We start from the raw sequence: 12,375 nt of genomic DNA, 5'->3' as shown, positions 1-12,375 counted from the left end.
GAAGGGGTAGCCATTCCTATCTTGCCCATCCTAGATAAATACTCTAATTACTAAGCCATACCAGTATGCCCTTATTCTCTTTTGCTCATTTTTTTTACCGAAAAAGGGTTTGTTTTATATTCCTTATAAAGTGGGACAGCTGCAATGCAACATAAAAGAATATGGCCCCCACTGCTCTAATAGTTTATATCACAACTGTTAAGAGATGGGAGAAATTAATCTGAGGGGAAAATGGAACACGCATCCTAGCTAGCATCCATGTTAAACTGTATTGTACATGCTGTGAGATAGCTTAATGGATAGAGTTCTGAAGGAAACTCAAACAAAAAGGTAGTTCCCAAGCTGAGGTCTGCACCGTTTAAATGAACTTGAAATTCAGTTTCTAGTAGAAGTAGAATGAAAACAGTATGCATATCTGCCAGTGAAAAAGTTTGGCAACCACAGGTCTGGGTTATGACTTCTGACCAAGGTTTAGTTATAAAGTAGGAGTGTGGCCACTGAGCATTGTCAGGAGCCAGAAGGATTTATTTAGACATGCCTAAGAAACTTTATCTGCAAAAACTGAAGTTTTTGGAAATTTTTAATTCCTTTCAGGTTGTTTGTGGTGTCTGGGAGTTTTAAACTATTCTTATGGGGTTTAAGTGCTTAAACTGGAAATTAGCTGGTACTTAAACATCTAAGTCCTTCAATGGATTTAAATCTTAGTCCAGGATCCGTACAAAGAGGCCATTCTTCTTGGTGGAAGAATGATGTACTGATTTTATGGTAATAAAATTTCCCCTACTAGAGACTGAAATTGTATCATCTGGATCAGTTTTTACTCTGAAGATATTACAGTTGCTAAACTTTAGCTTAGCAAGCATTAAACAATTCAGTGTTCTGTTTGAGATGAACATATCCATTTTATTTAAATAAGAATTCTTATTTTGTCTGTTTTTTTTTTTTTTCTTTCTAGAGTCCTGAAAAGCATCCCAAGTCATGTAATGAAGCTGATTCATACAAAGGAGAAATAACATCCATGTACAGAGAATCTTTTCATGTCAGTCCTCACACAAGTAAGCATACTTAGCAGACAATTGCGGTTAGCTTTATTATTATGTTTCACTGTATTTTAGAGGATGTCAAATGAGTGGTGGCCAATAATTTTAACCTATTCTCAAGTTATCCAGTTACTAGTTCGCTTGCAAAATGTGTCAAAATCTGTGTTCAGAAGGCAGCTACAGTTTGGTTTATGACATTTGAACTGCACTATCTTCAGAATGAATGATCTAAGTTACTCAGGAAATGAGAGGAGGGTTTTACAGATTATTATTATTTATTGCAGATTATCATTTAAAAAAAAATGCAGTGAACTTTGTGAATGCTTTTTGCACCGCGTTTTTGAGCTAAAATTTTAAACTGTCTGCTGCTTGTGTTTTGTGACTGCTCATATAAATTACTTTGCCATATTTGTATCCTAATTGTAGGACTGAAAATTCTGTACAGAGAGATTTCAGGGGTTGCTTGTGACTCTAGTGTGAGCTTTTCTACTAGGCAAGCCACGTAAACCTAGGCTGTGAGGGAATCTCAAATAGGCCCCTGTCTTGAGCCTTCTTGCCAAATTTTGAACCCCTCTTTACTAATGGATGTATTGGATCCTCTTACTTTGCATAAACATTCTTACAAGTGAAAAAAAAATAATTAAAGCCTATGGAAAACGTGTATAGATTATGCAAATATACAAAATTTTATAACTATTTTATTCCTTTCAAATATTGTCCTTTTGTTTTCTTGTCAAATATTCATTGTATATGTATTACTATTCGGAGTATTGGGACAGATGTCTTTCATTGTTTATTAATCTGACAGACCAGTTTCATTTGGAAAATCAAATTCTAATTATTTAGTGTTTGTTTCTGCAAATTGTCCCTTGGGGCAAACCACTGCAATGGCAGAGAGCCCTGTTCAATTCAAAATGAACCTAGACAGGTGAGACATTTTGCAGTATTCTGGCCTTTTTTTTTTTTTCTCCTCTATTTACTGCTTTGGCCAAAAACTTGTTAATAACACTAAATAATATCAGACATCACAGGGATTACTGAAGTCACAGGCCATCCTATGTTTTGTTGTCCTGAAAATATTCCCTGTACAGAAAGGGGTTTCTTTTTTTTTTTTTTTTTCCCTCTTGAAACAGCTTTGTTGAGGAATGCATCACTAATTGAATCAGCAGCTGCTTGTATTTCCAAGCCAGTGGAGAAAATTCTGTTAGATAAAGTTGAAGTTATAACTGGAGAAGAAGCAGAACACAACGTATTACAGGTGTGTATTTCATAAAGCCTTGATGGTGAGCAGGTTTTTTTTTGTTGAAAAGAACATCTAGATCTATTACAGATTGCAGCAATCTGAAAATAACTTTAGTTTATATTTCAGATTTTCACTTTTTAAAGATTTGCCTCTGCTAACCCATTTTTCTGTAGGCTGATATTTTCTTTTTCTCATTATATTTTCATTTTATAGTGCCTTTCAGTAAGTGACCGCTTCAGAACTTCATTCTACAGTTATGTTTTATAAGTATCTACACAGTGAACCAGCAGTAACTAAAACTTCAAAATTGGAAGTGATTTGAATAAAGATTTTTTTATGACAAAACTTTTTTTTTTGAAAAAAACAATGTTTTGTCAAAGTAATTAGTTTTATAGTTCATCTAAAATATAAATTATCTTTCTGACCAGGCAGGACATATCTTGCTATGCTTCATCTTCAAAATGTTATTTTCTCAGAAAATAGCGACGTTGTATATAATTCAAAAAATCTTAACATCGAAAGTCACACCATTATATCGATTAAATCTTCTGTCTTGTCAGAACATCGAAGTTTTACTCCAAAGTTTACTTTGGAGTAGTACTCTTCTAGTAGTGGTACTGGTATCCTGGGCTGCATAATGTTTCTAATGAGTGAGGGAATAAGACTGTAGAGCACTTGCAACAAATTCAGCCGTGTTAGTGGATATCACCAATGAAGAGTTAATGAAGATGAAGTAATTGAAAAAGTAAAGTGAGATGCATTCCATGACTAGGAGAAAGTTTAGCACAGATCTGGGAGCCATTTCATTCGAAGTAATAATAGTGATGTATCTATATATCTGTCTTTGTATACATGCATATGGGTGTATTAAAGCTGTATCAAAAGGTTTAAAAACATAAAGTTTTAGAACCAGTAAAATTAACATTGGCTGGCAATTTCCATCATGTATTTCTCTTTCAGATCAACTGCAAGCTCTTTGTATTTCATAAGCTTTCTTTAACCTGGATTGAAAGAGGCAGAGGATCCCTGAGGCTTAATGACATTTCTAGCAATAAACGTGGAATGTTGCAGTCAAGGCTAAGTAAGAATTAAATAACAAAGTAACATATACACAAAACACAAAATAACTTGTACTATTACTGGCTAGAATAAGTTTATTTCAGAACATTAAAAGTGAGTAGCCAGCCATATTTCAGCCAAGCTGCCGAGAATCTTTTTAACATTGCCTGGTAAAGTCAGCTGTGTTTTGGACCGAGGCAGTGGGCGTTCTTCACTGTTTGTACACTCATGCTTGCATAGGTTGTCAGGTTCTGTGTATTTCTTCTGCAATGTATCTTTAGCTCAGTCACCAGTCTGACAGTTTGCTCTTTGTTGATTCTGCTTGTCCAGGAGCACTGTTTCAAGTCACTTCTGGAATGTTGGTTTTACTGTGCTGTCATTTTTTTGTACTGTATTTCGCAGTTTCTGCAGATTATTTGCTTTTGTGCCAGACGTATTGAAAGAAACAAATATATTTTGGTATGTTAAAAAATAATTTAAAAAAATATCTCACCATATCAGGTTTTAGAACAAATTAAAAAGAATAATTCATGAAAATATTAGTTGCATAGAAGTGCTAGAGGAAACTGCTGCAGCAAAAATGAAGACATTTCCAATAACTTTATATATAAACCTTATTCTAGTCATGCGAAATCAAGGCAGCTTGAGACTGATTCTCAACACCCGACTCTGGGATCGAATGGTCATAAAAAGAGCAAACAGAAAGAGCCTGTGCTTCACTGCAACAGACCAAGAGGACCACTCTGTTCAAGTATTTCTAATTCAGGTAAGCAAGAGATAAAAACCCCACCCAAATCCTCATTTCATCTAAGATTCTGACGACTTGCTGAGGCTTTGGTTTTAGCAAACGGCCTCTGATGCTCCGTCAGGCTCTGCTTAGCTTACCTGTTACATGGCTATTATGAAATGAGTTAGAAGCGCTGTCCCTTGGTATTTAGAAAAAAAAGGTGTGAGGATGGGATATAGCCTTAGGACAAACATTTCCACACTCTGTTTCACGTGCCACCAATGGAATGGATATAATTCTAGTCACATGCAGCAATTACTCTTTCTTAATTCTAACAGCAACACTGTTAGAATTTCTACACAGGTAGTTACTTATTTGCAAGTTACTTCGATACAAGGCAGCAGCTTCATGCCGTGGTTGACACAATGCTTGCAATAATCCATGCAGTGAAGGACCTCTGTTTCTCAGGTGAGGAGGAACACAGGTTTTGCAGTGTCACCTTATGTAATGCTGTAGTCTTGGGAATCCTGGTGTTCTCCAGCAGGGGCTGGTAAGTTGAGGATGGAAATGTAGTGGACTTATTTGCAAATAAATAGCACATATGTCCTAGGTTGGGAAGTGAGCATCTATGTGAGTTTAAGGACGTCTCCGATTTCCCCAGTAGACGCTTCTGGGGAGGGTTCAGCCTCCTGGGCAAGAAAAATAAGTCACCACTTCCAGGAGGCATCACATGCCATACACAAGCAGAGCACCACGCACTGTATCTGCAAGCACTGAAGTCTATCACTTCCAAACAGTGATTGACTTAACTACAGCTGTGCTGCACAGCTGGTCTGCATGTGAGAATTAGAAATGTCCTAGATTTCCATTTGCGATGCACAGTTTTTCTAGTGTATATAGATGAAAGCATTCCTTAAATTCTGTCCTGGTACTTCTGGACAGTAAAAAAGATACCTATTAGGAAACTGAGACATATGACAGCTGTATTTGTGTGGCAAGGGCTGCAGGAAGCTGCTTCTGCAGTCATCACTGAAGCAGCTGGTATCCATCCCTATAGCTGGTATCCAGCCAAACTAACACCGCGACTATTGAGTGTGGAAGGCAAACTGGTCAATGTGTGAGACACCCAGCAGGCATCACCAAAGCCTTGGAACGTAAATCAGGCTGGTCTAGTAGTCAGTGGGGCCCACTCCTCCAAGGCACCAGCAGATACTTTTAACTGCCTTTTAAATTTGTTTTTCTCATGTCACATGAGTGATTGATGCATTTGGTTCAGGGATATTATCCAAAGGGCTTCTCGAGGGAGAACAGTCCTATGATGCTGACTACAAAGGAGGCAGCCCACAAGATTCCATTAGGTTAGTCCTGTAGTACTCACTCAGGTATGCACAGAGGGCTGACCCTGCCCCCTCCCCTCATGCTTGTTTCTTCCTGCTTTTGGTGGCATTGGAATTTGCACAGCTCTGAGTGAGGCAGTTCAGAGAACTGATCTGGGTGGGGTTTTTTTTTGCTTTCCCAAGTTATTTTTTAGCTTGATTTTATTCACCCTGTGATCACCCTGGTGGTGGTACTGGCACAATGGAGAGGGTAGAAATGAAGAGTCAGAGGATGTACGGAGGTGAGTCCACCCTTCTTGGCAGAAGCCAGAGTTCATATTAGATTAAAGGGACAGAGGAATTCTGGCTTTTGAATGGATAAGTCGAAAGCTACAGATAGAAATTATCAGACTGAATACCTCCCTCTTCCATATTTATGACACTGCGTTTCCTGAAAAGCCATGTTATGTTCAGAGCTCAGATTTGTCCATTGAGAATTGCATTTGCAGTTGAGACACCTGAACAACTGTGAATTGCTTGCTGCTTTGCCTGGCTGTAGGGAGAGAATTGTTTGCTGCCGTGAGTCTGTGTAGCACAGAAGGCAACCATTATCTGCTGCTGCTTCCCAATTTGCCTAGCTCTTCCACCTGTACATACTGAAATGCGTCATTCCAATTCAAATAAGGCATATTTCTTCCTGTTGTCAAGTGATACAGATAGAAATGACTCCACATGATACACGGAAGTCTAGAACTGGGCTACAGAAGACCATATGCATTCAGTTACTCTCTAGTAGAGGATCTGCTTTAGAAGAAAGTAAGAAGTACTCTACTGGCACTTCTAACAGTGCCCAAATGTAGTGCTTTTAGGAAGCACAGGCAAGCATGGCCACTTTGTAGGTCTGTTCACCTCATCAGCCCCCAGCGTCTCTAGGTGCTGTATTAGGGATTTGACAGCATTCACCCCTACGTGCTTCTTGTGCTATCTATTTGTGAAATGATTGTCCCTGGATTTTTCTAATTCCTTTTGTTTTAAACTTTCAATACTATATTTTTGGCCTATTGTTTTTAGTTTATGCTGTCTGTCCCCACTCTCTCCTGAGGCAGCAAATTCAAGAAGTTCTTATGACTCTGTGAAGAAGCACTTTATTTTACCCTGATACTCTACTGCTTTCACTGAGTGTACCCTAGGGCATTTATTGTGTGGTCTGACAAACAGCTGCACCACATTCAGTTTATCCACTGCTTTTATAATTTTGAAATCCTGAGTTATACCACATCGTCATCCATCTCTTTAGACTGAAAAGTCTCAACTCTACATGAGGAGCTGCACCACATCCTTGACCATTTTTGGTTCCCTTCTCTTTACATTCTGCAATTGTACTATATCCTTGAGATGTGATGACCAGAATGAAACACAGTACTCAGGATATAGCTGCTTGAAGGTTTTATGTACCGACAAAATGCTGTCTTCTCCATTTCTTAGTACCCTCTGGATGATGCTCATTTTCTGTTCAACAATAGGAGCAGAACTCATGGTATCTTTAAATACTAGAATCACAAATAATTTTTTGTAGTTAGGTTTTAAAATTCTTATTTATTCTGCAAACTGAAATGCAATACATATATTAAAATTTCAGTGCTTTCTTACTTCTAGAATCGTGTTCAGGAATTGTCTGGAATATCAAGTATTCAGTATAAACTGAGCCATTCTTCAGGGGAAATAATAATGTTTAAGCTTATGTTTCTTGTAACGACAGAGAAAATAATCAACGGCTACAAAACTCAGACTACTTAAAGGAACTTGACATTATTTGTATTTATTTTCTGAAATGAAAAAGGACAAAATATAGATCTTTACTTTTGAAAATTTCTCAGTCAGCTTCTCCGTGAAAAACTGAGATTTTTCTTGATTAGCTTGGACTGTATGCGTTTTATGTTCTGCAGGCAAGCTCGAAAGACACTGGGCACCTGTATGCAGCAATATATCACCGCCTTGTGGCATTGCGAAGCTTTGCTGAGCAAGAGCCAGATGCTAATCAAGTAGACACAGAGTCAGAAATAGCTTTTCAGCCATTAAATTGTGATAGTGATGATGAAGATGACGAGAAAAGGTGAGCAGCAGTGCATCTGGTAAGCTGAAATTTTCCTGGGAATGCTGTAATCTTTTCATGGTATTTTCTTGTGAGCAATGAAAATTGTGGTTTTTTTTTTTCATGCTGACTATAATATTTATCTGTTATAGATACCCCTTTTCAGGTAGAAGAGGATAATTCCGTTTAGCATTTTGACTTAATACTGTTAAAATGCAAGGGTTTGCCAGATCAATTTACTGCATCTTTATAGTGATGGAATACTCTCTTGAAAACAGGCTGAGGGTTAAGAAATTTTAATATTGTCAAGCTTTACCTAAAGGTTTCTTCAGTATATTTAAGTAGAAACGACTACAGGTATTGAGATACTAGTTGTTCCTTCGGAAAGTGAAAGTTGAGTCCATTCACATCAGTGCTTAGGTGGTTACTAATGGCTAGAAGCATAATGTGTGTACTGAGATATTTATTATGCAGTGGTTAACTTCATTAAATCACTGATTCTTGATCAGCTGTAACAACTACCTCACTCAGAAATTTGTAGGTCAAGATTTATACATCACTTTTGCCAGCTTTCTTCCACATAAGAAAAACACAGGCTCCTCAGAGGGAAGAATGCAACTAGAACAAGCTGCTGACTTAATCCTTCTCTAGAAGCCGTTAATACAGCTCACAACAAGGCTGGGGTCACATTTGCAGAAAGCAGGGCAGAAAAAGCTGTCGGACTTAAGGCTCTTCTATCTCAGCAAAAGAGAAGTTATGTTTCTGGGGTGAATTCACTTGCTTGTGCCAAATTCCTGCAGTGGATACAGGAACTGCCAATTAAATTTGATTTTGTAATAGAAGGACTACAGCAGGCATGTTTGAGTAGTTGCTCATAGCGTTAGTTTCCCTCTTCACCTGAGCCACATACTGTCCTTATACTGTAAACTCTTCCTGTTAACAATTATTCAACAAGAATCTAGTTATGTACGAGTAACAAGTACCAGTGACTCCTTCCTTAAGGAAAAAGTCTTTTTTTCCCCTTTAGGCAAACAGATGGCATTTTACAGTGCTTGTTCCCACTATTAATTGTTGTTTATCTACATTCCAGTAGCCTTCAGTGCTCTAAACAAAGCATGATGCTCTTATACAACATTTTCTCACAAATACCTTTTTTCTGTTTAGGAAATGGGAAAATTGTTAGCTCTGAGAACTCCCTGAATTGCTCTCAGATAATCAAACATTCCCTCTGTAATTCCTAAATAGTCTCTGTTGACTTTACAAAGAGTTTCTGGTAACTTGAAAAACTCTGGATGGAGCTTGATTCCTTTCCAGAATTATTGATGATAAGAACTCTTTGTTCTTTTAGGGGAAAACAAAAAACAAAAAACAAAAAAAAAAAAAGGGAAAAGGGAATGTCAAACTAGTGTAGGAGCATGGATTTACAAGTTAAATATTTATTTTGATTTGCAGAGACTTCTGATACAAATATTCAGATGGAGCCAGCAAACAGATTTGGAGATATGAGTGTCAGGTGCTGTTTTTTCTTGACCTTTTGGTTTAAGCATCTGTCCTTCATCCACGTCCGGTTACTGACAGCAGTTCTAACAACCCCTTTCGAGTGCTTTTTCGATGACTTCTAGTATTTCCTGATTATCTTAATCTCTTCTATTATTCGCAGAACCATGAGGTTTTAATTGTGCATACATTTCAGTTCCTGGTATCCAAGTTCCACTTTACATGCAGATACTCACATCTTACACGTCTGTCCCTGGAACTCCCATTTCCAAAACAGAAAGAAAAATACATGGTTGCAAGACATTTTTGTTAGAATTTTTTACACAGAATTCTTCACTATATCATCCACAGGATGTTAATTTTTTGTGAGGACAGTGTATAAGGTAGTAGAGATATTTCTACCATTTTAAAATGCATTATAGACATTTATTCCATTTTAAAAAAAATTAATTGCATTGCTTTACTTTCAAGTAGAGATATTAATTTCATAAATTCCATAAAGAATAAGTTGCTGTACCTGATATTTTCATCCGATCGTATTTCTCCAGTTACAGCCTGGATATTTTTACCAACAAATTGTTCTAAATATAAATGGAGAGAAACAGAAGAATTCATCTTTAAACAGATTTTAAGAGTGGATCAAGAACTCTTTGGGAAATATTTATCTTTACCCACTGACTACAAGGTGAACTGAGGAAATGTATTTAGACCAGACAGCAATCTTCTAGGCTGACCAAAGTCAAGCAAATCTCTTCTTCCATTTCTTTCATTGCTAATTCATTTCTCTGCTAAGTATTGTAACTATGTTTGCCTCCAGTTGTCTTTGTAATATCTAGCTGAGGAAAGACCAGCAGAATTCTTTATTACCCATATGAAAAAGTTTCTCACTAGATAATTTAACAAATAAAGCAATGAAAAATGCTGATATGACAATTTGTGAATGATTGGACCAAAAGTGCTCCCTGCTGAGGGAAATGCCACTGGCCACAGATGCATGACTCTCCCCTTTCATTTTTCCCCTCCTTGGACTTGTAAGCCTTACATTCTTTGATGTGTGGTAGATCTGCTTCAACAAACAGAACAGAGAATTCCCCTTAGCCAGGCACATAGAATAGCCTAGTAAGGGAGCTTGGTCTCCTGGTAGGCAAGGAGTGGTACCTGACCCCTGTGGATAAAAAGGACCTAGCACCCTACAGGCCTGTGTCTAGGGTGTGTCCTGCAATGAGTGACACAGGTCGAGGGAGGGGATTCTGCCCCTCTACTCTGCTCTCTGAGACCCACCTGCAGTTCTGCATTCAGCTTTGGAGTCCCCAACACAAGAAGGACATGGAGCTGCTGGAGCGGGTCCAGAGGAGGGCAACAAAGATGATCCAAGGGCTGGAGCAGCTCTCCTATGAAGACAGGCTGAGAGAGTTGGGGCTGTTCAGCCTGGAGAAGAGAAGGCTCCAGGGTGATCTTATCGCAGCCTTCCAGTACTTCAAGGGGGCCTATAGGAAAGCTGGAGATTCACGAGGGCACGTAGTGATAGGACAAGGGGAATTGTTTTTAAACTGAAAGAGGGTAGATTTAGTTTAGATCTTAGAAAGAAATTCTTTACTGTGAGGGTGGTGAGGCACTGGCACAGGTTGCCCAGAGGAGTTGTGGATGCCCCATCCCTGGAAGTGTTCAAGGCCAGGTTGGATGAGGCTTTGAGCAACCTGATGTAGTGGAGGGTTTCCCTGCCCATGGCAGGGGGGTTGTAACTAGGTGATCTTTAAGGTCTCTTCCAACCCAAACCATTCTATGATTCTATGATTCATGGAGCTACTGGAACGTGTCCAGAGGAGCGCCACGAAGATGATCAGAGGGCGGGAGCAGCTCTGCTATGAAGACAGGCTGAGGGAGTTGGGGCTGTTTAGCCTGGAGAAGAGAAGGCTCCAGGGTGATCTTATAGCAGCTTTCCAGTACCTAAAGGAGGCCTACAGGAAAGCTGGAGAGAGACTTTTGACAAGGACGTGTAGTGACAGGACAAGAGGCAATGACTTTAAAATGAAAAAGGGTAGGTTTATTCATAGATTCATAGATTCATAGATTTCTAGGTTGGAAAAGACCTTAGAGATCATCGAGTCCAACCATCCCTAATCCCCATTAAACCATATCCTCAAGTAGATCATCCACCCTATTCTTAAACACATCCAGGGATGGGGACTCAACCACCTCCCTGGGCAGCCTATTCCAGTGGCTGACAACCCTTTCAGAGAAGAAATACTTCCTAACATCCAACCTGAATCTCCCTTGACTAAGCTTATGCCCATTTCCTCTTGTTCTATCACCCATCACTAATGTAAAGAGTCCTTCCCCTACCTCCCCACCATCTTTTCTCAAGTATTTATAGGCCGTAATCAGGTCTCCCCTCAGCCTCCTCTTCTCCAGGCTAAACAGCCCCAACTCCCTCAGCCTCTCTTCATAAGTTTTATTTTCCAGCCCCTTCACCAGTTTAGTCGCCCTTCTTTGGACTCGCTCCAGGAGCTCAATATCTCTCTTAAAGCAAGGGGCCCAAAACTGGACACAATATTCCAGGTGCGGCCTCACCAGTGCCGAGTACAGGGGCAGGATCACTTCCCTGCTCCTGCTGGTCACACTATTCTTGATACACGCCAGTATCCCATTGGCCTTTTTGGCCACCTGGGCACACTGCTGGCTCATATCAAGCCGGTAGTCAACCAACACCCCCAGGTCCTTCTCCGCCAGGCAGCTCTCCAGCCACTCTTCCCCGAGCCTATAGCGATGCTTGGGGTTTTTATACCCCGAGTGAAGGACTCTGCACTTGGCCTTATTAAAGCTCATGCCATTGGCCTCAGCCCAACGATCCAGTCTGTTCAAATCCCTCTGAAGGGCCTCCCTACCCTCGAGCAGATCGACACAGCCTCCCAGCTTGGTGTTGTCCGCAAATTTACTGAGGGTACATTCGATCCCCTCATCCAGGTCATTGATAAAGATGTTAAACAGAACTGGACCCAGCACTGAGCCCTGGGGAACCCCACTGGTGACCGGCCTCCAGCCGGATTTAGCCCCATTTACCACCACTCTTTGGGCCCGGCCGTCCAGCCAGTTTTTAACCCAAAGGAGGGTGTGCCTATCCAGGCCAGCAGTTATCAGTTTCTCAACCAGAACACTATGAGAAACTATCAAAGGCTTTACTGAGGTCTAGGAAAAACTACATCTACAGCCCTTCCTAAGTTTAGATTAGATCTAAGGAAGAAATTCTTCCCTCTGAGGGTGATAAAGCACTGGCATAGGTTTTCCAGAGAATTTGTGGATGCCCTATCACTGGAGGTGTTCAAGGCCAGTTTGGATGAGGCTTTGGGCAACCTGGTGTAGTGGAGGATTTCCCTGCCCATGGCAGGGGGGTTGGAACTAGA

The 12,375-nt window shown here is 39.9% G+C and overlaps 1 protein-coding gene across 2 annotated transcripts in view; it reads left to right on the top strand.

Moving 5' to 3' along the window:
* Positions 1 to 12,375, top strand: part of RANBP3L (RAN binding protein 3 like) — a 46,197-nt gene that overhangs the window by 31,525 nt on the left and 2,297 nt on the right. For both annotated transcript variants that reach the window (XM_086629638.1, XM_086629637.1), the window contains exons 10-14: positions 956 to 1,055; positions 2,174 to 2,298; positions 3,244 to 3,364; positions 3,966 to 4,108; positions 7,332 to 7,498. In XM_086629638.1, the coding sequence (XP_086485764.1) occupies positions 956 to 1,055; positions 2,174 to 2,298; positions 3,244 to 3,364; positions 3,966 to 4,108; positions 7,332 to 7,498 (656 nt within the window). The remainder of the gene's footprint in view (positions 1 to 955; positions 1,056 to 2,173; positions 2,299 to 3,243; positions 3,365 to 3,965; positions 4,109 to 7,331; positions 7,499 to 12,375) is intronic.

Source organism: Tauraco erythrolophus, chromosome Z (genome assembly GCF_009769465.1).
Source record: "Tauraco erythrolophus isolate bTauEry1 chromosome Z, bTauEry1.pri, whole genome shotgun sequence".
Taxonomy (NCBI): Eukaryota; Metazoa; Chordata; class Aves; order Musophagiformes; family Musophagidae; genus Tauraco; species Tauraco erythrolophus.
The sequence above is the reverse complement of the archived record's forward strand: the minus strand, read 5'-3'. Positions and strand labels throughout refer to the sequence as shown.